Genomic DNA, 22,569 nt, shown 5'->3' on the forward strand with positions numbered 1-22,569 from the left:
GTCAAAAAATAGCAAAGTGACATGTGACATGTGAGCTCCTAACAGAGCTCACTTACCTCGATTACTTTATCCTGTGACCTCTCTCCTCACAGTCAGTTTAAACCAGCTCTGAACCAACAGGGCAGAGGCAACCCATCACACTGAATCTGGGTGTGATTAGACCCGAGTGATTAACCTACAGCTGTGCAGAAGGCGCAGCTTCTCTTTCAGACAGATAACCCACAGAGACAGGGACAGCGGCCATGTAAAACTGAGACACAGAAACAACACCACACACCCTTTTCCTGTATGGAATAAAAAAATAAAAAACGAAGTCTCAGTGCTCAAATCAGCCAAACCCATAGGAAATCTGAGTCTCTGTCTCCCTGTTTTCCCCCTGGATACTGTCCTGTAGAAATGCCTCTCCTTCCTTAGTCCTTTCCCGCTCTTCCTGCCCCAGTCACAATGTGCTTGTACTGGATTTGGAAAGATGGGGAAATGGTAAAGTGATCCTACTGTGAAAACTTTACAAAGGCCCTTTAAGGAGGAGGCTACACGAGGTGGGTTGGCTATGCTGATTTAAAGCTGTTTTTCTAAACCTGCTGATCAGAAGAACTACCTGTGGGACGCAGACTGGTTCCCAGACTCCTCTATGGAACTTCAGGTTCAGACTCTTGAGGTGTGGGATGTGGGAATTTGTACTTTAAAATGCTCCTCAGCAGATGTGGAGAAGAAATTTGTGAACCATTTCTTGAGAGAGACTGGGATGAACTGGGAATTCCTATGATAATGGATTTCCAAAACATTGTGTCACTGGAAGTAAGGTCCCTTTATACCTTGTCCTTTCATATTCCATGTAAAGACAATTTTTTTCAGTAAATGTTTTTAAAGATTTTGGGGGAGGGAAAGAATTAATTCCCCACTCATGATCTTTTCATGTAGAGAGACCTCAGCCAGTATTTTCTCAGATTGGAAGGGCCACCGTGGCACTTTGGGCTGGATAGCTATGTGGCACCACCCAGCATTTTTTTTTATAGTGTAGGATTTTTGCCATCGCTGGCCCTTACTCTTATTATTTTTTTGGCTCTTACTTTTTAAAAAAAAGATTTTATTTATTCATGAGAGACACACACACACAGAGGCAGAGACACAGGCAGAGGGAGAAGCAGGCTCCATGCAAGGAGCCTGACATGGGACTTGATCCTGGGCCTCCAGGATCATGCCCTGGGTGGAAGGCAGGCGCTAAACAGCTGAGCCACCCAGGGATCCCCCTTGGCTCTTACTCTTAAATGCCAGTGGTGGTCCCTAGTCACTGTGACAACCAAAACACAGCCCTCACACTCCTAAATGCTCTCGGGATATCAGTCCAATCCCTGATTAAGAACCACTGAGCTGGATTAACACTCCTGACCTCTCTCACTAACCTCTACAGTAAGTCTTGCTTTTCAGGGGGAGAAGTGGTCTGACCAAAAAATGAGGTTAGGGGTCAGCCCTTCCCTCTCTGCTCTTTCACACCTGCTTGCCCACAGAGAGAGCATTTTAGCCCTAGCTGGCTCACCTCAAGATGGGGACTGCAACTCAAGAACACTCTGCATCCCAGTGGGGACAGGGGGCTTCCAGCTTTACCTTAACACCTACAATAATAAATAAATCTTAGGCAAAATGTTAGAAATTAATTTAGTTATTTTAGGGAATATAAACATAACCATAATTTCATTCTTATACTTAAAAGAGGTGTTTCATTATGTTTCTTTCTATCGTAAGATGATATTACTATTTAAAGAGAAAGAACTTTGACGAACATGTTTTATTTAACAGTTTTATTCTGTCTTAGAATAAAAGCCTTGCTTTAATATTGTAAGGTGCACTGCAGGTATGCCATGCTGCCAGTTATTATTGGGACACCAAATGCCTTAGTTAGTGACCCAGAGGGTTTGGAAAACACGTGAATTCATACTTTCAGAGCATGTAGTACTGGTATTTACAGCTTTTCTTGAAACTGGCCCAGGACGTCTCAAACAGTCTACATAAGTATCATCAGAGCACTTGCTTTGATGTTCAGAATGCTTCGGAAATGTGTTCAAGATCATGATTTGTGGGTCCTCCAAAAGGTTTTGTTGTTAACATGCAAGCAAACAGTATTAAGCAACATTATCTAAACTATGGCTGCCAAGTACTGGACCTTAAACGAAACCAAATTACAAAACATCTCCTTGTAGAGCTATACAAAAGATATAAAATTAAAATTAAAAATATCAACCATCTTTAAATATTCCAATTCTCCTACAGTGCAGTTTCCCACATCTTTATCACTACTGAATACTTTAAGGAGAAAGTTAACAAAAATCAAAATAGATAAAAATATTTAAATCTTTGGATCCCTTTATTCCATGGCCTTCATAAAAACACAAAAGTGGCCAGATTTTTTCCCCCACTATAGCTTAAAATACCAAAAAGATTTACTAGTGATTTATAATTAGCAAGGAACTCTATTATCGAGTCATTTGTGGGCCACAGGCCCAAGGACCAGTGTTAGGATATCTTATAGGCTGCCAAAATAATTTCTAGCACTCTGAATCCTCTTGAAATATAATGGAATGAATCAGGGTTATCAGGACGAAATTCTAGGCATATCAGGAAGAACAGGTTAATCGATGCCCAGTTTTATTGTCTTAAAAAAGGGGAGAGGGTACTTATTTGAAAATACAGCTAAGTACATTCTTATCTATGATTATTTACATTCATATACTGAAAATATTTATTATTTGGACAAATCCTGTGATATGCCATTTGTTATAAAATGAAGATCTTACAGTGAGTAGGAGGAATTTATCCTTTTCAGATAATGGAAGAATGTATCAAATCTTCATTTATGTTCCAAACATTAAAAAAAAAAAAAAATCAAAATCAAAAATCTCAAGCCTGGAAAGCTATGAAAAAAGACCCACCACCCATAGCTCTCCTCCTCAGCACATCAACTTCTGCAAGGACACAGTATGTTTGCTGACTTTAAAATGTTTATTCTTTAAAAAATTAGTTGCTTTTTATACAGCTATACAAAGTTCTTAATGTTTCTTTGGCAATGGAATATAATGGAATTTTACAACTATATAAAAAAGTTACCTTTGCCTAAGAAACAGTATTTACTGTGTGTACATAGTTGACTGACAAAATTCTCTACCATCCAGCACCCTAATTAATTGACGAAATAAGCTACCTCAAAAGGGATATTACAGGATTTCCAAAAAGAAAGAAAGAAAGAGACACGCACGCACGCACGCATACACACACATACACACAACCTTCTGTGGCTCAAAACACAGTATCACGGCCCTATCTGCAGGCAACTTACAATAATTGCCAAATACAATTTAGTGATAAGAAAACTCCTTTCAGTGATGAAAAAATACTTATAAGTCCCATTGAAGTACTGCTGTAGTTTAACTATACATAAGAAATTACTTAACCTTCTGCTATTCCAAATATATTTAATGCTCATTTTTAAAGATGAGCCTTCCCCCCAAAAGTAACTGCATTGAATCTTTGAAATTAAGCAGAAAAACAAACAAACAAACAAAAACCCAGTGCTGGTGACAAATATACAGCAAATTCACTTCTTCATTCTTCTCAAAGACTGAAACCAATTCTCAGGACCATGAAGAGCTAGAAATTCACCTATTTTCAAAGACTTGTTTGTAGACTATGCAGCAACTTTGTTGTCTTTCTAAAAAGGAAAAAAATAATTAGCTCATGTTTCAAATTACTGGTTTATTAATAAGTACTTTTAACTTACTTAAGTATTAAGTTTCCCATTACTTTCAAATATACCCTCCTTTCCCTTTCACATATAAATGCATTTCACTAATTTCCAAGAAACATTTTGACTTCCACACCCATAAGTGGCTCATTATTTGTTAACTTCATTTTCCAGTTAGTAGAGGTTACAGCAGTGGTGGTATGGTGTGGTCTGGTTCCAGCCCCATAAGATACAGGCACACCTCACTATCTTTGGTTGCATCTTAATAATTTTTAAGTACAATAACAGAACTTAATTAAACCTTCAACTTAGTAGTTAAGCTCATCAAATACAAATGACAACATACTTTGGAAAAAGATTATTAAGATCCTGAAGTCTTTGATGTCTTTACTAAGCAATAAAATACCCAGACAGTAAAATAACATTTTTCTCCAAAGTCTCATGCTGGGAGAAATCAATGATTTAGAAGCTCATTTTTAAAGGATAACTTTTAAATTCAAAATAAGTTCTGAAAATCAGAGTTGACTGGGTAATTTTTAAAAAGTAGACAGGGAAAAAACAAAAATCTCAAGGAGCCTTTAGCTTTCCAATGAGACTAACTCTAATTTAAAGTCCTGTACATTACAACAGAGCCAGGGGCTGTTTTCCTCAGGACTAGTTGTTATCGCATACCTGATTTTTCACCCTGTTAGAAACATATTATTTCCTATGTTAAATAAAGACTTAACTTTATCTGGGTATATGGCACCAAACCATTTGTACAATGTGATTAAATTAGAATACAAATGGCATGGTGTAAACTGGTGCAGAAAGAAATAAACTGAAGATAATCCCACCCCATAGTCCCCCACACCAAAGCCAACTTTCACATGCCCCGAATTTTTTTTTTTACCTTTCAGAAAGTTGTACGATCAATCCAGACCTATTTTAGGGTCCAAAAGCTGTGGTTTTCTGAAAGGTAAAAAAAAGAAAGCAAAAAAAAAAGAGAGAGGGAGAGAAGGGAGGGGGAGAGGCAAAGAGAGAAATAGAAAGAGAGGAGGAAATAAAAGGGGGAAAGGGAGAGAGAGTACCATGCTGAGTCATTTTGGTTATCTCTTTGTCTCTGGACCCTATCTGAAGAAATAGACTCAAATGGAAGGTAATTTGTCTCACTTCCCATGGTAGCTTCCTTAACAGCAGCATATAAAAAGTATAGTCAGCAGCTGACTATACTTTTATTACACCCAACCTGATCTCCTTGTCCCCCATCTCCACAAAACACCCCAGCACTAAGCTCAGCACAAGTTTATGTTTCTAACATTATTCTTAAGGAAAACTGGGCAATGAGAGTTAAGTTTTTGGCTTTACTAGCTTGTACTCAGATCAAGAGAGTTAACCTCTCTGGGTCCTTGGTTTCCTACTATCTGTTGGGGGTACAGTGAGAGAGAGCTTATAGTTTGGCTGGTATTTTTAAGAAGTTCTTAAAATCTACAATCCTACTGCCTGTGTTTCCATTAAACAACCAGACTTGCCCATGCTCACCTCAAAATTAATGATTCATGACAACAGAGCACAAACAAGAAAGTCAACTCATTATATGAAGGCTGCTGGAAATGTCATTGACCTCCATTTCTGAGAAGTATTAGATGTAGTTTTAGAAAGGAATTTAATCCTTGAAGGTAAATTTCCTTCATGTAATAGTGATCCCTCACTATCTCTGCTTTTAAAGGTGCCAGGTGATATGATTTAGATGCTGTCGACTGCGGAAATGGCAAGGGCTCTAGTGGCAGACATAAGGGTCATTTAACATTGGAATGCACAATCAAGGACTAGCCATACCAATGGACCTTCTACCTTACTGAAGGCTGAATTACTGTATTCCTAATCAACATGGTGGGCACTCACGTTAACCCATTATGGTTCCATGTCCACTGATGAAAATGAAAGTAAAATACACGTTCACTAATGCCAAGAGGCTCATATCTAGCTGGAAACGCAGAACAAAACACATGAAATAAGGAACATTGAATGTATTCAAAATGTGTGCCAATACCTAGGAGTCAGAAAAGGAAGAAATTAGTGCCAGAAGGAAGAAAAGTTCCCAAGGACAGAGCAAACTTTGGACGAGACTGTGAAGGGTGTAGGGTGTAAAAGGGAACCCCTTGACTTTTAGATATGTCTACCTCCCCACTGAACTAAAACACCAAGAAGACTGGGACTGCATCTGTTTTGCTTACCACTACTATCCAGCACAGTGCATGCTGAATATGAAGAACTCAATAGGTTTCAATTAATAAATGCATGTACCATGCACACAGCAGTTATTCAAAGGTTTATTGATGTCTGTTCAGATAATGAAAAATAACAGTCCAATCTGAGAGACGACATGGCAGCTGTTTTTTCAAATTATCTGCAAATTATCACGAAGAGGAGTATTTATATTCTGTGCACTTATAAGGGTAGAGTTAAACTAAGAGTGAAGATACAGGGGAAAAGTTCTTCACTCGCATTGTGAAATCCTACTAATTAGACCATCCCTGGGGTGGGATGGATGCTCTTAGGAAAAGTAAGCTGCCAGTGCCATTAAGGGATACTTCAGGACTCACGGCTTGGCCAGGAGCTCAGACCTCTCAGATGCTTTACAACTTGAGATTTTAGTGATCTTTAAAATATTGATAAAAGTATAACTCTTTCCAAAAATGTAAAAACTGAGGGCCTGAAAGGTTTAACGATTCAACTGTTGTCATACTAGCAACAATCACTAGAATTCTCATCAGGATTCAAGTTTAATTTAAATGTACTTTTTCTCAAAAAAAAAAAAAAATGTACTTTTTCTCAAGCCCAGTGGACTCAATGTGGTCTTCAACAAGGAGTTGTCATAGGCTCTTCAACAGGTAGCTGACATGCCTCAAGTGAGGTAAAGAGAGGGAACGTCTGCAGACCAGTCAGTGGGTTATTATGGTAGTGGGCAGGGACACTGCATGGGAACAAATGTGGTAATGTGGAAAAGGGCTACTGCCAAATTGTTAAGCGAGTGCAGATGCTGGGGTGGTGCCACGGGAGGCAAGAAGATGGTGAAGTCATTTTGAGGAAGGTCAAGTTTAAATTGATCAAAGAACATAAAGCATATAAAGACAGAGAAAAGCACACAAGGTCCAAGCTGAAAAACTGATTAAAAGCTATGAATCAACAAGCTCAGGGGAGGAGGAAAGAAAGGGAAGGAGAGAGAAGGGGGAAGAAGGGGAAGAAGAGAGTGCAAATATGAGCATGAACGCTTCTAAGGAGCAAATTGAATGTTCTAGGCAGAAGGAATGGGTGAAAAGGTCCTGATATAAGAATAAGCTTGGCATTGAACAAGACCAAGAAGGTGGTCCACATATCTGCAGCAGAGTGAATAAAGAAAAGGGGAGTCCAAATGGCAAAAAGGACAAGAGCCAGTACAAGACTTCTGACCTGGAGAAGCAGCTCATGATGTATTTAAACAGGCTCTGCTGAGGAACATGTGTTATTATTATTTTTATATTATTTTTAAAGATAAAAAAGAAAAAAAAAAGATAAAAAGGATTTTATTTTTAAGTAATCCCTACACCTAATATAGGGCTCAAAGTCACAATCCCAAGATCATGCTCTACCAACTGAGCCAGCCAGGCGCCCTGGAACATGTATTATTTTTAAAAATAAAAACAAAACAAAAACACTCCAAATAATATTTTTACAAAACTAGGAAGAAAGACTCCAAGGTGGGTGGGTGGTTAGCAGTGTCAAATACTTCAGAGGGGTTAAGGACAAATATTTGTGAAAAGGCTACTGAATTCTATAAGCAAAAGGCCACTGGGAAGAGCAGTAGTAGGTATAGGACATAGTGACAAGCAAATGGCATTCTGTAACTCCTAGGACATAGTCTCTCGGCTAAAATGACAATTCTGCAAGTTACAAATTCTGCAGCTGCACCAGGCCACCATGGCTGGATAGCTTAATGACTTGACGCTAATTTTCAGTAGTCTTGGCTAGATGATACAGAATCAGAGCTGTCAAAATTAACAGACCAGATGCCAAAGCCACTAAAATTAATCCTTCCAGAGGGATCTCAACAATGGCCAGTTTCAAATAATGGACAGTGAATTTCTGCCAGCAGGTCTTTTTATTTCCAGCTTCCCTTTGCAATTCCTAGTAGATCTGTTTATAAGGGGATTTTGATCCTTTCTGTGATTATATAACCTTCTTCTACTGATCCTAAAAATCAATAAACTAGGAGAGTGAAAGTGACACTGACTTCATTTACAGACTCTCTTCAATAAATTATACATATAAACATACTATACAGAGTTACACAGTTTTCTAGCAGCAGTTCTCAAATGCCAATATATCACAATATTTTTAAGACCAAGGTAAATAAGAAAACCATAGAAAATGCAGCTGAATTTTCAGGAACAAACTTACTAGGCTCAAGACCTCACAGCTTCACTTACGAGCTGACTGTGGACAAGGTATTTAGTATCTCTATTCCTTCATCTGTAAAGTGGTGATAATCTGATCACTTGATAGTGATAAGATAACTCTGATATCTTAGAGTTTATGTGAAATTTAAGTGAGGTAATATGTGAAAAACATTTAGAACAATGCCTACTACATGCAAAATACTGTATCAATGTTGGCTGCTTTGGAGGCTTTCTATTCTGCAGTATGTCTTTTCTAGACTCTTTTGGTGTTGAAGCACACTTTGCAATATGAAATAAAGGTAATGTGATATAGTTTTTTTGGTAAAATTTCTTCAGTAATCCCCCATGCCTCCAAAAGAGAAACAAAACAAAACAAAACAAAACACCCAAGTCAATCTCTAATACATTTTTTGGGGGAAATTTTTACTAGTCTGTGACATCTAAAACCATGGCTCTATAATAAAGACCCCTCCCATCCCAATCTCATCTCTATCCCTTACTTCCTCCAGTTGAAAAAAAAAAACAGTTAAAAACTTTGGACTCACTAGACAAGAAGTTACTGTTCCTTAAAATGATATAAACAACCTCATCCTCCACTAAACAAATTGGAAGTTATACAAATATCCTAAAAATATTCATTCAAAATAAATAAAATTTCATAAAACTACATGCCCATCCCAAAGCATAAAATACTTACCCTGTATTCAAAATCTGCAAACTCCCTGCCCCCACGACCTCCTCTGAATCCACCACGAAATCCTCGAGGGGTAGTGAAAGTACCACCTCTGCCACCACCACGCCCTCGGCCACCACGGAAACCAAGACCTCCTCTGCCTCTGTACCCTCCACGACCACGGTTTGGACGAAGTGGGATTCCAAATGTTTCAGCATTTAATCTTCTTTCTTCAGCCCAGGTTGGTCTCCGTTCTCTGTTAGAAGAACAAATAATCTCTAGTGTATGACATTTTAAGAATGTTTTCCAGCAAAACTTTGTGGCACTAATTCCCAAATTAAGGATAAAGTAATTCCTAAAGATGAAATAAAAATAAGTACCTTATCTAAGTCATCACAAACTGTCCATGGCAATACGCTCCCATAATAATTGTTAAACTTCATGTGAAAATACGACCAGTATTAATTTCTTTCAAATATAGCTGATGAAACAAAATTCGTAACAACCCTCAATATAACAGGAATTCAAATATAATAGGATTGGCAATTGACTCTACTTTTCTCTCAGCCCCAATATGAGAGGACAAAGCCAAGAGAGGGAACTCTTGTCTCAGGAAGCTGGGAGCAGGAGAGTAAGTCCCCGAGTCTCTAGTACTCCTGGCTCAATCCATGGACCTTAGGTCAGATGTAGGTGTTTAAATTGCCACTGGTGCTGTCCTACAGCCAATTGCAGGACTCAGATCAGTATCACCCATTCAAGTTTATGCTGAAGTAGACAACTGCCACCAGGTGGCACCAAACTACCGTTAGGAGAAGAAAAATCTGGAATGGGTAGCAGAAACTGAACTGCTAAACTGGATCCTTTAACTTGACAATTTTCTGGGCCCACCTTTGCTGCCATACAGCCAAGTTTTACTCTATCAGCAAACTTCAAAGTAACATTAGCACTTTTGGCCATGGCTCCATTTCAACTACACTGTAGGGGAGTAAAGTAAAAGGTCTCACATGTTAGAGGAATGTTTTGTTTAATTTCAAATGTGAATGCATCCCTAAACAAAAGTATATGGTTATTTCTTCTTCACAAAGAGTAGTATCATTGAAAATTTTAGTACGGATTATTCTTTTAGCAAAATAACATATTAAAAAAATTAGTCATTAGATTATATTTAAGTATTCATTAAACTTTGTGAATTTATAAGAAATTACTTCATAAGAGCAGCTTAAAGACTGTACCTATTATCATCACAAGAAATATTATCAAAGAAGGATTTGGTTTTGTCATAATAGCAATTAGGGCCAAGAGGATCTTCTTCATCTGCATTTCCTTCACTGTTCTGGGTATCAACTCCTGAGTCTCCTTTATCTTCACCATTTACAGGCTTCTCCTGCTTCTCAAGTTTATCTTCTAATAAAAAAGAAGCACATACCATAAAGTCAAGATTTATATTAAACATCCACAATTCACAAGTCAAATAACATTTTCTGAACAGAAAAGTGAAAACTCACCTTTCAATTTCAGTTTATTATGAAACTCTCTGTCTATTTCTTCCTTGTTAAATTGTGCGTTTGCACTTTCAAAGTCAAAGTCTTTCTCAAATTTCATTGGACCATCTCGTCGAATACCAAATCGTCCCCTGCCACCTCGATGACCCCCACGCCCTCTCCTTGGAGCTGAAGGAGCACCTGGAACTATATCAATAAAGAGAGAATAAGCTGATTTAAGACGGAAGCTATTACTGTGGTCTTTAAAAAAACGGTCAACAACAAAAATGCTTAGAAGTCTCTATACACATTACTATCTTTGTAGTGTTTATATAGAAAAGATGAATTGGGGACACCTGGGTGGCTTAGCGGGGTGAACATCTGCCTTTGGCTCAGGACGTGATCCCAGAGTCCCGGGATCAAGTTCCACATCGGGCTCCCTGCATGGAGCCTGCTTCTTCCTCTGCCTATGTCTCTGCCTCTCTCATTCTGTGTCTCTCATGAACGAATAAATAAAATCTTAAAAAAAAAAAAGATGAAGTGGGGTACCTGGGTGGCTCAATTGGTTAAGTGTCCTACTCTTGGATTTGGCTCAGGTCATGATCTTGTGGGTTATGAGATCAAGCCCCACATCAGGCTCCATGCTCTACAGGGAGTCTGCTTTAAGATCTTCTCCCTCTGCCCCTCCCCCACACTTTCTCTAAAAATAAACAAATCTCTAAAAATTATTAAAAATAAAAAAATTAAATTTCACTAATACTTAATACATAAAGGACTGAGTGCGCATGAAATTTATATTTATGGGGTCCACACTCATACATGTTATTCAGCGTGCACAACCAAAACCAAACTATTTCGGAGACTTCTGTAGTAAATTATTGTCATACTCCTTGAGGGAAGGGCTCTGTTCTGCTTATAGTTCTAATTCCTACAAAGTGTCAAACACATAGTGGGTTCTCAAAATTTAGGAAATCTTCTTTGAAAGGCTCACAGTAACTAAGATTTATAATAAGAAAATAAACAAATACTACTAATAAGCACACATTATCACAGATAACACAAAAGCACTGCCAGGTCTCAAACCACTCCAACCACTTCCTCTTTCACCTTTCTTGTCACCCTCTACATGGCTTCATATTATTCAAGTTTTCCTGTATCTATCCTTTCTCTACTATGCTAACAAAATTTATATGAAGTACGATAATGGAACACCAAGATAGCATATATTACAGTGAAAACTCAAGAACCTAAATACCCAACACAAGAGGAAGAGTTAAGAAAAAAATAAAAGAGGAATATGGAACAGTAGTTAATGTGAGTTAACAGAAACAGAGCACAAAGGAATATGAATTCAATGATTATAATTATGTGAAAATAGTGACAAAGATCAGAAAGTGACTACACAGCAACAGACAGGTTGTGTTCAGTGTTCACTGAAGTTTGGCAAAATGCCCACATTTGAGAAAACAAACTACAAAAAACCACAGCAGCATATCCAGACACTTAAATCTAGATAAGCAGGATGTTTAAAATATTCAAGTTCATTATTAAAAACATGTTGGCCACAAGCTAAGGAAGTAAATATAGCATAATCTGTTTTCTAAAAAAAGTTCAAGTACAGTCTATGTTTGTAAAATCATAAGAAAAAAGGTCGGAAAGAATAGTCTCTGTTCTGTTAATGAACTTTAGGAGATGAATTTTGAAGGGCACTTAAAGGTACTTTTATTTATTACTTTATATGATTTTTAAATGATGGTAGTATGGCAATTATCTTATTTTGAGAAGTTCTTTCTTTCCCAAAACAAAAAAAAGTGAAATACAGTAAATCAAACCAAACCCTTTGTATTCATGGCACACAGCACGTACAAAAACACATAGAGCAACATGCAGGAAAAATTCAGTATACATTTTTCTGAAATTAAAGATCACTTTCTAATTATTATCTAAATAAGGTGATTATGCTTTACCTTTATTTTTTACTTGGACATCTAAAATTATAATTTATCCTGATTTATTTGAAAGTATTAATAAAATAAATGAATCGGGATAAATGTTATTACAAAACAAAGTGTACAATCTTATTAACTCAATAATCATAAAAGGCAGTTAAAAGTTCTTGAACAACTATTGAAAAAAACCCAAAAAACTCAGGGCTTAAATCATTATAATGGGAAAACCTCAAACCTTCAAGGTACTGATAATTCCCCTCCTAAAAGTATAGAAAACAATGAAAACAATTTTATAATGCTAACTTGAAACTGACATAAAAACATAAAATACAAATGACAGTACTAAAGAGGAAACCACATGACAATGTAACTCTAAGTGCATAAATCTTGCTGGCAGATAAATTCAATATACTGAAAGACAACTGTCTACCATCAACTACAGTTTATTCCAGCAATGTAATGGTGATTAAAAAAACAATACCTTTTAAGACATTTAGACACAAAAAATTTGAAAAAAATAGAATATAGTGGTCCTATATGCCCATAATCTAGCTTCCCCTCAAACGGTAATATCTTCCTTAACAACATTACCAAAACCAGGAAATTGACATTGGCACACCATAATTACACTATAAACCTAATTCTGATTTCAACAGGTTTTGCAGATACTCATTTTCTGGTGCCTCTTTATATGTAGTTATATAACATTTTGCTACATGTATACATCTATATAATGACTATCATAACCAAGATAAAGAAATGTTCTGTTACCACAATGAAAGTCCCTAGTCACCAACACCAGGCTTTCACTTATTTTTTTTAAAAGATTTATTTATTTGAGAGAGGGGGAGAGAAGATCTTAAGCAGACTCCCTGCTGAGCATGAAGCCTGTCATGGGGCTCCATCTCACAACACATGAGATCATGACCTGAGCCAAAATCAAGAGTTGGTCAGTCGCTCAACCCACTGAGCCACTCAGGCACTCTACAGGCTTTAATTTTTTAATAGCAATTATGCATCAAATGTTCTTTCTAATTGGGAAGTGCAGAATATGGCTTTCAGATTCAAATAACTTACCTATTTGTCTCTTGCTATCATTTCTGAGTTGCTCATTTTCTGGTCTTGAAACTTTGTGTACTTCAGCTATGAAAGATATACAAAGTCACAGATGAGCTCAGGACACAAAATCAAAAACTTCTGTGAAGTTCAAAATGGGAAGAACAAAGAAACCCAAAACAAAAACAACAAGTCTATACCCCCACCACCATCACACTTTGAGTCAAGTGTGAAAGACTGAACATTTTATCAAGTTCAGTTTAAACCTTCTAGGATCATTCATATACAATATATCTTTTTAATGAAAAATAAGGTGAATGGAAAATGTTGATCAGTCAATTAATGAATAATAAACAGCTAAAGTTCTACCTCGCCTGTGCTCTTGATTCTCTATTGCTTTTTGGCTGGTAGATGGTAAAGGCCTGGTTGATACAGGGCTCCTTCTCCCAACAGGTGCTGGAGCAGGTAAGTGGGCCGAGGCGGTCTGTACTGCTTGTTCCATGGTTGGGCTTTTTCTCAAAGGGTCTAACTGAGGGCTTGAACGACCTAAAACGTAACCAAAAGATAAGAAACTACCCTATCCTCTGGGGATTTCAAAATAATCTAGACCCTCAAAAAAATGCCTACAGTTTTATTTCTAATTTATATCTTTAGCACAAATCTGAATTTATCTATTTATTAGATCAGAGTTTAAAACTGGTTATCTTTAGTGGGCTAGGTCACTAGGCTAGTAAAGAAACATTTAAAACAAAACAAAACAAAACCAAAATCCCCAACAACCAACCAATTAACCAATGGAACTTTATTTGTATTTCTACCTGGTGGAATAAGATTTTAGTAAGTTTTTCAAAAACTGCTGCCTGGGCAATACTTCTCAGGAATATTATCAAAGATCATGATGTATGCAAGTAGGATGCAGGCTTTCCCCAATAATGACAAACACAAGATTATATTGATGCTTTGGCCATTATTTCCAGAGGCTATAACCTAAAATTGTTAGTACTTTCCGAAGAAATGTCTAAAGTGGTACTTTTATATCTGTAGGTATTATCTCCATTACATTATAAAGCAAGTAAAGAACTAGAAAGTTAGACAGGTGAAGTCCTTCAATACCTTAGGGGCTTGGGCAATTATACAACAATACTCAAAGGCCAGCAACAAATACACCCTTCAGATTATTACACAGTAGCTATATTCATTTCTGGCCATTTGGAAGATCTTTTGGAAGCCTTTGCTTAATATGAGTTGTGTACTTACAAACTCCCATTTTTCCTTTTATGAGGTCAGAGTGTGGTCACAGTATGAACAGAAGAATGTAACATCAGATGCTCCCATCATGTTTTGTCTCTATAATGTTTGCTGCAAATCTGGTGAAGGTGCTTTCATATCCTATGATATTGCACCATAATATGTTCTGCTTAAGAAAATTCTGCTCATTTCATGTAAAAAAAAATTCCAAGTATGCTGTAAATGTTACTACCCAACTGTGCATATGTGCACAGGCTCCAACCACTGGTGAATTGGTGAGTGTTGACAATGCATTGGTTTCCATGTACCAGATGCTTTAGGGACTGTTTATTAGTAATTTTCCCAAGTTTATGGTTCTTGAAAGCTTGTAAATTACAAATGTGTATCACTATTTCCAGCCATTAATGCCAAAGCTTACTCTACCATTAACAGAAACAATGCAATATTCCATTGATCATAATGGGAATCATGGTGGTTTGTAGAAGTTCTAGCCTATGAGAAAATATTTTGTGATTACTTATCACCTTATACAGGGATTTACTTATAAACAAGTGCTAAGTTTTTTTAAAAGCCTATTATTCAATTTTACAGTATTGATTATTGTAATATAAATAATATTTAAATGATATACTTTTTAAAAAAGGTTTTATTTCTGAGAAAGAGTGAGCGAGAGAGCGCAAGCGAGCGGGAACGCACACCTGCAGGAGCAGGGGGTAGAGGCAGAGGGAGAGGAGAAGCAGACTCCCCAGTGAGCAGGGAGCTGATGTGGGGCTTGATCCCAGGGATCATGAGCTAAGCTGAAAGGAGATGTTTAACCAACTGAACCACCTACGCGCCCCTAAATGACCTTATATATATTTCTAAAACTTGTCTCATTTAGGCTTTTGAGAAAAGATCCTGTGACCCACAAGTGTTGCAGAACCACAAGTGATGGGCTGATCACTGCAAGCAAGGACTCGTCTGCTGTGCACTTTCAAAACCTCTATGACTAAAGTCTTCTAAGTCATACTGGTAGCTGCGTTATACGCAGGGAAATGCAGGTAACGCAGGACATACCGTTAGGAATAAACCCAGAAGCTGGTTTCAGCATAATAAAAACACAGCCCCTTGACCTATCTGCATATTCTTACCAGTTCAAAGAAAATTCTAGTATTTTAATTCTGTAAAGTTCAGAAGTTTTCATTTATAAAACTTAAATGTAGAGTCCCAGGCTTTTTTGTTCACTGCTTTATATAAATATACCTCTCTCTTATAATATGTACTTGAAAAATTTTACACTTGATCTTAGCCAAAAGGCCAAGAAGCGATTGTACTTGAAAAAATTTTAAATCTATTTAAAATATATTTTAGTCCTAAGTATGAGGGAAAGAATCTAGATCTACTTTTCCCAATTTCAGTATATGTGCTGCTGAAGCGAGCACAGATCTACTTTTTTAAAAAAAGATTTTGATTGATTGAGAGAGAGAGAGAGAGAGAGAGAGAGAGAGAGAGAGAGGCAGAGACACAGGCAGAGGGAGAAGCAGGCTCCATGCAGGGAGCCCGACACAGGACTCGATCCCAGGTCTCCAGGATCAGGCCCTGGGCTGCAGGCAGCGCTAAACCGCTGCGCCACCAGGACTGCCCAGATCTACTTTTCCCAAATGATTAGGGAGTTGTCTGTCCCAACATCACTTACTGGGCGGCCAGCCTTCCTCTACTAATTTAAAAATATCTTTATCATGTATTAATCACTTATTTATATTTGGAACTATTTCTGACTTTATTTATTAGAGCTAGACAGAGGGAGCACAAACAGGAGGAGAGGAAGAAGCAGACTTGACACTGAGCAGGGAGCCTGTTGCAGGGCTCCATCCCAGGACCCTTAACCATCGGAGCCACCCACGTGCTGCAATTAGACAAATTTTTAAAATAAAAGTAATGACACAGGGCTTACCTACTTGATAATAAAATACATATAAAATAAAGCAGTGCAGGAATTAAATTTAAAAATCTTATAAAAAAATGTCTGTCTATACGTCCATGTTTTTTTTTTAGGTCTGTGTATCTTTTATTAAGTTCTGCTACAATTCCATTTAGATTTATTAAAAGTATTGTAAATTTTTTTTTTTTTCCAGTGGATGAGCTTTCATTTTATTGGCTCTTGAGTATTGTAAATTTTTTAAAGATTTATTTATTTATTCATGAGAGAGAGAGAGAGAGAGAGAGAGAGAGAGAGGGGCAGGGACACAGGAGGAGGGAGAAACAGGCTCCAGGCCAGGAGCCCGATGTGGGACTTGATCCTGGGACTCCAGGATCGCGCCCTGGGCCAAAGGCAGGCGCCAATAAGCTGAGCCACCCAGGGATCCCAAAAGTATTGTAAATTTAATTAATATGAGACACAACGTCTTCCCAATAGTACATCTCTGTATCTAGGAATAAGATCTGTTTCTCTGATTACATGTGACTTCTTTTATGTCCCTCTACTACATTTTGTATTTTCTACAGAGGTCTGCTGAATTTCTTACGTATTTCACATATAATTTCTATTTCTTTATTGTGAACATCTTCTTTTATCTCCATTATATGATCAGTGGGTTAGGTTTTAGGACAACTACTGTTTTGTTTTTTTTTAAGATTTTATTTATTTATTCATGAGAGACACACACACACACACAGAGGCAGACACAGGCAGAGGGAGAAGCAGGCTCCATGCAGAGAGCCTGATGTGGGACTCGATCCCAGCTCTCCAGGATCAGGCCCTGGGCTGAAGGCAGCACTAAACTGCTAAGCCACCCGGGCTGCCCCTACTATTGGTTTTTATATGTATAAGTTTATAGTTTACCTCTAATTATAGTCCTTTAGTTCTAGGTTTTTCAGTGAATTCTTAATTCCAAGTAGAAAAGTTGTAACACTGGCAAATAATATTAATCCCAATATTTATGCTGATTTTTTTTCATGTGTTCTTGATTTAGCTAAAAATTCCTGAAAGAGGGCAGCCCGGGTGGCTCAGCAGTAAGGTTAATGTTCACTACTGATTAAAATAGCTAACATCTGGGATCCCTGGGTGGTGCAGCGGTTTGGCGCCTGCCTTTGGCCCAGGGCGCGATCCTGGAGACCCGGGATCGAATCCCACGTCGGGCTCCCAGTGCATGGAGCCTGCTTCTCCCTCTGCCTGTGTCTCTGCCTCTCTCTCTCTGTGTGACTATCATAAATAAATAAAAATTAAAAAAAAAAAAATAGCTAACATCTACTAAGTACTATGTTAATGGCACTATGCTAAGGGCACTATATACATATTTAAAATGTGATTCTCATAAGTTATCAATAAAGCCCCATTTTATTTATTCTTATTTTTTAAGATTTCACTTATTTATTTAGAGAGTGCATGCACAAGCAGGGGGGAGAGAGACTCTGAAGCAGACTCTGTGCTCAATGTGGAGCCCACTGCAGGGCTTGATCGCACAACCTTGATATCAAGACCTGAGCTGAAACCAAGAGTCAGCCAGCCGTTCAACCAACTGAGCCACTCAGGGGCCCCTTTATGTTACCTTTTTAAAGATTTTATTTTTAAGTAATCTCTATAACCCAATGTGAGGCACAAATCCACATCCCCAAAATCAAGAGTCATGTGCTCCACTGACTGAGTCAGCCAGGTGCCCCTAGGGTCCCATTTTATTTAGTTTAGAAAACTAAGCCTTGAGAAGATGAAGAATTTTATCTAAGAAAGAATTCGTAAAAGGAAAAAATCCAAAACAGCTACACAGAAATATACACTTCTATTAACCTAGAAAGAAGTCTGAAGAGTAAAAACCAAAAAGTAATTGCTATTTCTGAATAGCAGGACTATGGGTGTTTTTATTTTCTTCCTTATATTTACTATATTTCTTTTTTTTTTTTTAAGATTTTATTTATTTATTCATAGACACACAGAGAGAGAGAGAGGCAGAGACACAGGCAGAGGAAGAAGCAGGCTCCATGCAGGGAGCCCGATGTGGGACTCGATCCCGGGTCTCCAGGATCACACCCCAGGCTGCAGACGGCGCCAAACCGCTGCGCCACGGGGGCTGCCCTATTTACTATATTTCTAATTCATCTACAACAAATTTTTAGAATGTTAAAAAATTAAGTTATATAAAATTAATATGAATGACAGTAAAATATCTAAAGTGAAATGCATAGGATTATGTTTAGCATTAGCTTGATTTTACTCTCAAGAGCTTTAAACAATATTGTCCTGTAATTATAGCATCCTTCTGAAATGATTTTATATTGTTTTATTTAAAAGTGAACATCCATATAAGGCAATGAGCCAATAACAACCACTTCAGCTGTAGGTAAAAACAGATACAGAATCTTGGGACCACCAAAGACTACAAAACTGGCTGGTAGAAAAATAGTTAAAAAAAAAAATTAAACAGGGACACCTGGGTGGCTTAGCAGTTGAGCATCTGCCTTTGGCTCAGGTCATGATCCTGGGGTCCTGGGATTGAGTCCCACATCAGGCTCCCCGCAGGGAGCCTGCTTCTCCCTCTGCCTAGGTCTCTGCCTGTTTCTCTCTATATCTCATGAATAAATAAATCTTAAAAATTAAACAGGATCCTTCAAGAGGCTAATTATAATGCACATTGCCAAACTCCAAGAATTCTGATATAGCAGTTGTCAGGATCTACTTTTTTTTTTTCAGTTTGGTCGGGTTTTTTAAAAGATTTTATTTATTTATTTGAGAGAGACTGTGTGACAATGAACAGGGGGAGAGGGAGACCAGATTTCCCACTGAGCAGCTGCCAGATGTGGGGCTCAATCCCAGGACTCTGGGATCATAACCTGAGCTAAAGGCAGAAGCTTAACCAACTGAGCCACACAGGTGCCCCAGGATTTACATGTTTAAGAAGCACCCCAGATGATGATTTGGTTGTGGGTAGCCCACACTAAGAACCACTGCTCTAGATTCTGTGAGCATGCTAGGAAAGACCCAACAGCATAAAACAGTTTGGTTTTTTTAAGCTGCCATTCAAGTTATCAAGAATAGTTCATCTTGAGTGGTGATGCTGGTACTAATTAGATATATGTAAGTATTATATACAAGTCATATAATTGCATTACAAAAAAGTGCCAAGCTTAGAGAATGTTCACTGGTTCCCAGTTTTATGATCTCAGAATTGTAAAGAGTCTTAAATAATGCATGTCATTCAATAATATTCTCATTGCAACAGCAATTAGGAGAAAAATCTTAAAAGGACCAAATAGAAAGTATACATGTGATTTGCAAGCTGTAAAAGGTCTTACATTCAGAGAAAGACAAAGACCACTAAAGATGTTATGAATGGAAACATACAAAGGAAAAAAAAGCTTACCTTGAGATAACTGTGTTTTTAGTGATCTTGTATCCTGTGTAAAGGCAGAACCAACTGCACTACTTTGGGATAGGGTACCACTGTTTGATGTTTCTGTTCCAAAGGATGTCAAAGAGCTTCCAGCTTTAAGAGATTTTTTTTAATGACAAAAAAACATGTATTTTTTAATTTAAACTTTTCAATTACATAAAGTAATATACCATTTTAATGATGATAAAAACTGCTGCCATCCCTCCCCTGCAACATGCATGCAAATGAATAATCCTGGAAATTAATGAAAGCGCATAAAAAGTAATTTGACAAATCTTTTAAACTTTATGAAAAAAGCAAACCAATATATATTCCAGCATTCTTGGCTGTAAATTTTTATACAGCAATACTGTCCTTATGGAGCTAAGACAGCAAAGACCCATGTCGGATAGAGAAGTAGCAGAAATGGTACAGTCTACACCAGTATTGTAATTATTTTAATACTGAGTATCTGCACAAACAGCCAAATTGGCAGACATGTCTATGAAGAGCTTGTCCAGCATTTCCAAGGCAAGCCAATGAACTCCAGCTCATTTCAATGCTTCCCTCCAGGATGGTACCGTGGGGCTGCATTCTGCCTAAAGCAACCACAAAAACTTCTGGTAATATGAATAACAAATTCCTACAAAGGGCCCATATTCTTTGCTACATGAGGTTATGTCAATCTCCTCTAAATTTCTACAGTACTTACAGATCATTCATTCACTTTTCATATGCTATGTTCTCTTCTATTTAATCTATGTAGGTTTTCTCCAGAAGGAACTATTTCAGTTTCTCTTCTTCCCCTACCTCTAAATCCAACCTGAAGATGGTAGTCAGAACAATCTCTTGGTGAAATACGGATATGTGATAACCACATTACAGTGCTTAGGATCCTGTGATGGCTTTCCACTGCCCTCAACATAAAAGTTCAGACTACTTACCTCAATTTATAAGGCCCTACCCTTATTTGCTTACCTCTTCTCTCACCACTTTTCTTATTTTCACTGGTCTACTCCATAGCAGTTTACTCATCTGCACTTAAATATTTGAAGACCATGATCATGCCTCTCACCACCTTCTCATTTCCAAGCTAAGCAACTCCAGTTCCTTCAACCATTACTCACCTTCCCACAGTCTTTAACACCACCCCCACCAATTTAATAAATCTTAGTTCTTCATATCCCCTTTAAAACAGGGCATCAGAACCTAGCATAGAATCTCAGACAATGAGAATCAATGGGACTCCCTTGAAGGTGTAATCTAGTTAGGCTAGAGACCTCGCCAGCTCAGGAGAGGCCCAACATAACCTCCCACATTGCCAGAAATGTGGGGACTAATGCTCGCAATCCATCCCATTATCACTAGTTTTTCTGGGCAATGACCAAGACATAAGCCACTCTGATGATATACAGTCTTATCTCCATGCTGCTTTGTTTCTCCACCTCCTCTAACCTCCCACTGCTTGCTCTCTGATTAGCAAACTCTATTTTTATTTCCTCCATCTCTTTTCTGAGTTCCTTACTCTAATTCGCCTGATTTATCTCAAATTATTTTTTTTTTAGGATTTATTTGAGAGAAAAAAAGAACAGAGGGGAGGGGCAAAAGGAGAGGGAGAATTTTAAGCAAATTCCACAATGAGTACGGAGCCTGATGTGAGGCTCAATCTCACAGCCCTGAGATCACAACTTGAGCCAAGAGTGGGATGATTAACTGACTGCACCACCCAGGCACCCCTCAAATTGTTTTTTACATATGGTGTGAGGTAGGAACCAAGGTTAATTTTTTCTAAGTAGATATCGGAACATTATTGGTTAAGGATATTTCCCCCTCTCCATTGAACTGCACTGGCCATCTCTGTTTTAAATCAGTATTTAAGTCTATTTCTGTATGCTCTATTCTTTACTTCCGGTCTATTTGTCTATCCTTATATCAATAATTCACTGTTCTGATTTCTCTAACTTTACAGTAAATCTTGAAACCACAAATAAACCTCAAACTTTCTTCTTTTCAGTAGGTTCCATGCCAAGCATGGAACCCAACACAGGGCTTGAACTAATGACCCTGAAATAAAGGCCTGAGCTGAGATCTAAGAATTGGATGCTTAAACTCTCAAAGCCACCCAGATGCCTCAACTTTCTTCTTCTTCAAGACTATTTTGGCTATTCTAGGTTTTATATTTCCAAATAAATAGTAGAATCAGCATGTCGATCTTTCTTTCTTTTCTTTCTTTCTTCCTCCTTTCCTTTCCTTTCTTTCTCTTTTCTTTTTCTTTCCTTCCTCCCTCCCTCCCTCCCCCCTTCTTTCTTTCTGAGAGACAAAACAAGGGAGAGGAAGAGCAGGGGTGGGGAGGCAGAGGGAGAGAATCCCAAGCAGGCTCCATTTCCAGCTATGAGTCCAGCATGAGGCATAAACTCATGACCTTGAGATCATGACCTGAGCCAAAATCAAGAGTCAGATGCCCAACTGACTGAGCTACCCAAGTGCCCGTCAATTTCTATTTTAAGATGTCTACTGGGATTCTGATTGGGATTATGTTCACTCTGTAAATCAATTTGGGAAAAATATTAACTTGAAAGTAATAATACTGAATCTTACAACCAATGAGCCTGGATCAACTCTCCATTTATTTAGAACTTTAATTTCTCTCAGCAATATTTTGTGGT

The 22,569-nt window shown here is 37.8% G+C and overlaps 1 protein-coding gene and 1 long non-coding RNA gene across 6 annotated transcripts in view; one reads left to right on the top strand and one right to left on the bottom strand.

Moving 5' to 3' along the window:
• Positions 1-1,784: 1,784 nt before the first annotated feature.
• The window catches only part of LSM14A (LSM14A mRNA processing body assembly factor), a 55,417-nt gene continuing 34,632 nt past the window's right edge, over positions 1,785-22,569 (bottom strand). For 2 of the 5 annotated variants that reach the window (XM_038529428.1, XM_038529426.1), the window contains exons 4-11: positions 19,895-20,017; positions 13,683-13,859; positions 13,335-13,400; positions 10,333-10,515; positions 10,060-10,231; positions 8,852-9,083; positions 4,629-4,687; positions 1,785-3,703 (exon numbers count right to left, since the gene is read on the bottom strand). In XM_038529428.1, coding sequence (XP_038385356.1) covers positions 4,664-4,687; positions 8,852-9,083; positions 10,060-10,231; positions 10,333-10,515; positions 13,335-13,400; positions 13,683-13,859; positions 19,895-20,017 — 977 coding nt within the window. In that variant the 3' untranslated portion in view covers positions 1,785-3,703; positions 4,629-4,663. The remainder of the gene's footprint in view (positions 3,704-4,628; positions 4,688-8,851; positions 9,084-10,059; positions 10,232-10,332; positions 10,516-13,334; positions 13,401-13,682; positions 13,860-19,894; positions 20,018-22,569) is intronic. The other 3 variants (XM_038529429.1, XM_038529427.1, XM_038529430.1) reach the window with 3 other exon arrangements.
• Positions 14,635-22,569, top strand: part of LOC119869793 — a 34,854-nt gene continuing 26,919 nt past the window's right edge. Inside the window, exons 1-2 of the long non-coding RNA XR_005354786.1 lie at positions 14,635-14,836; positions 15,442-15,601. This is a non-coding gene — a long non-coding RNA (uncharacterized LOC119869793). The remainder of the gene's footprint in view (positions 14,837-15,441; positions 15,602-22,569) is intronic.

This window comes from Canis lupus, chromosome 1, assembly GCF_011100685.1.
Source record: "Canis lupus familiaris isolate Mischka breed German Shepherd chromosome 1, alternate assembly UU_Cfam_GSD_1.0, whole genome shotgun sequence".
Lineage (NCBI taxonomy): Eukaryota > Metazoa > Chordata > Mammalia > Carnivora > Canidae > Canis > Canis lupus.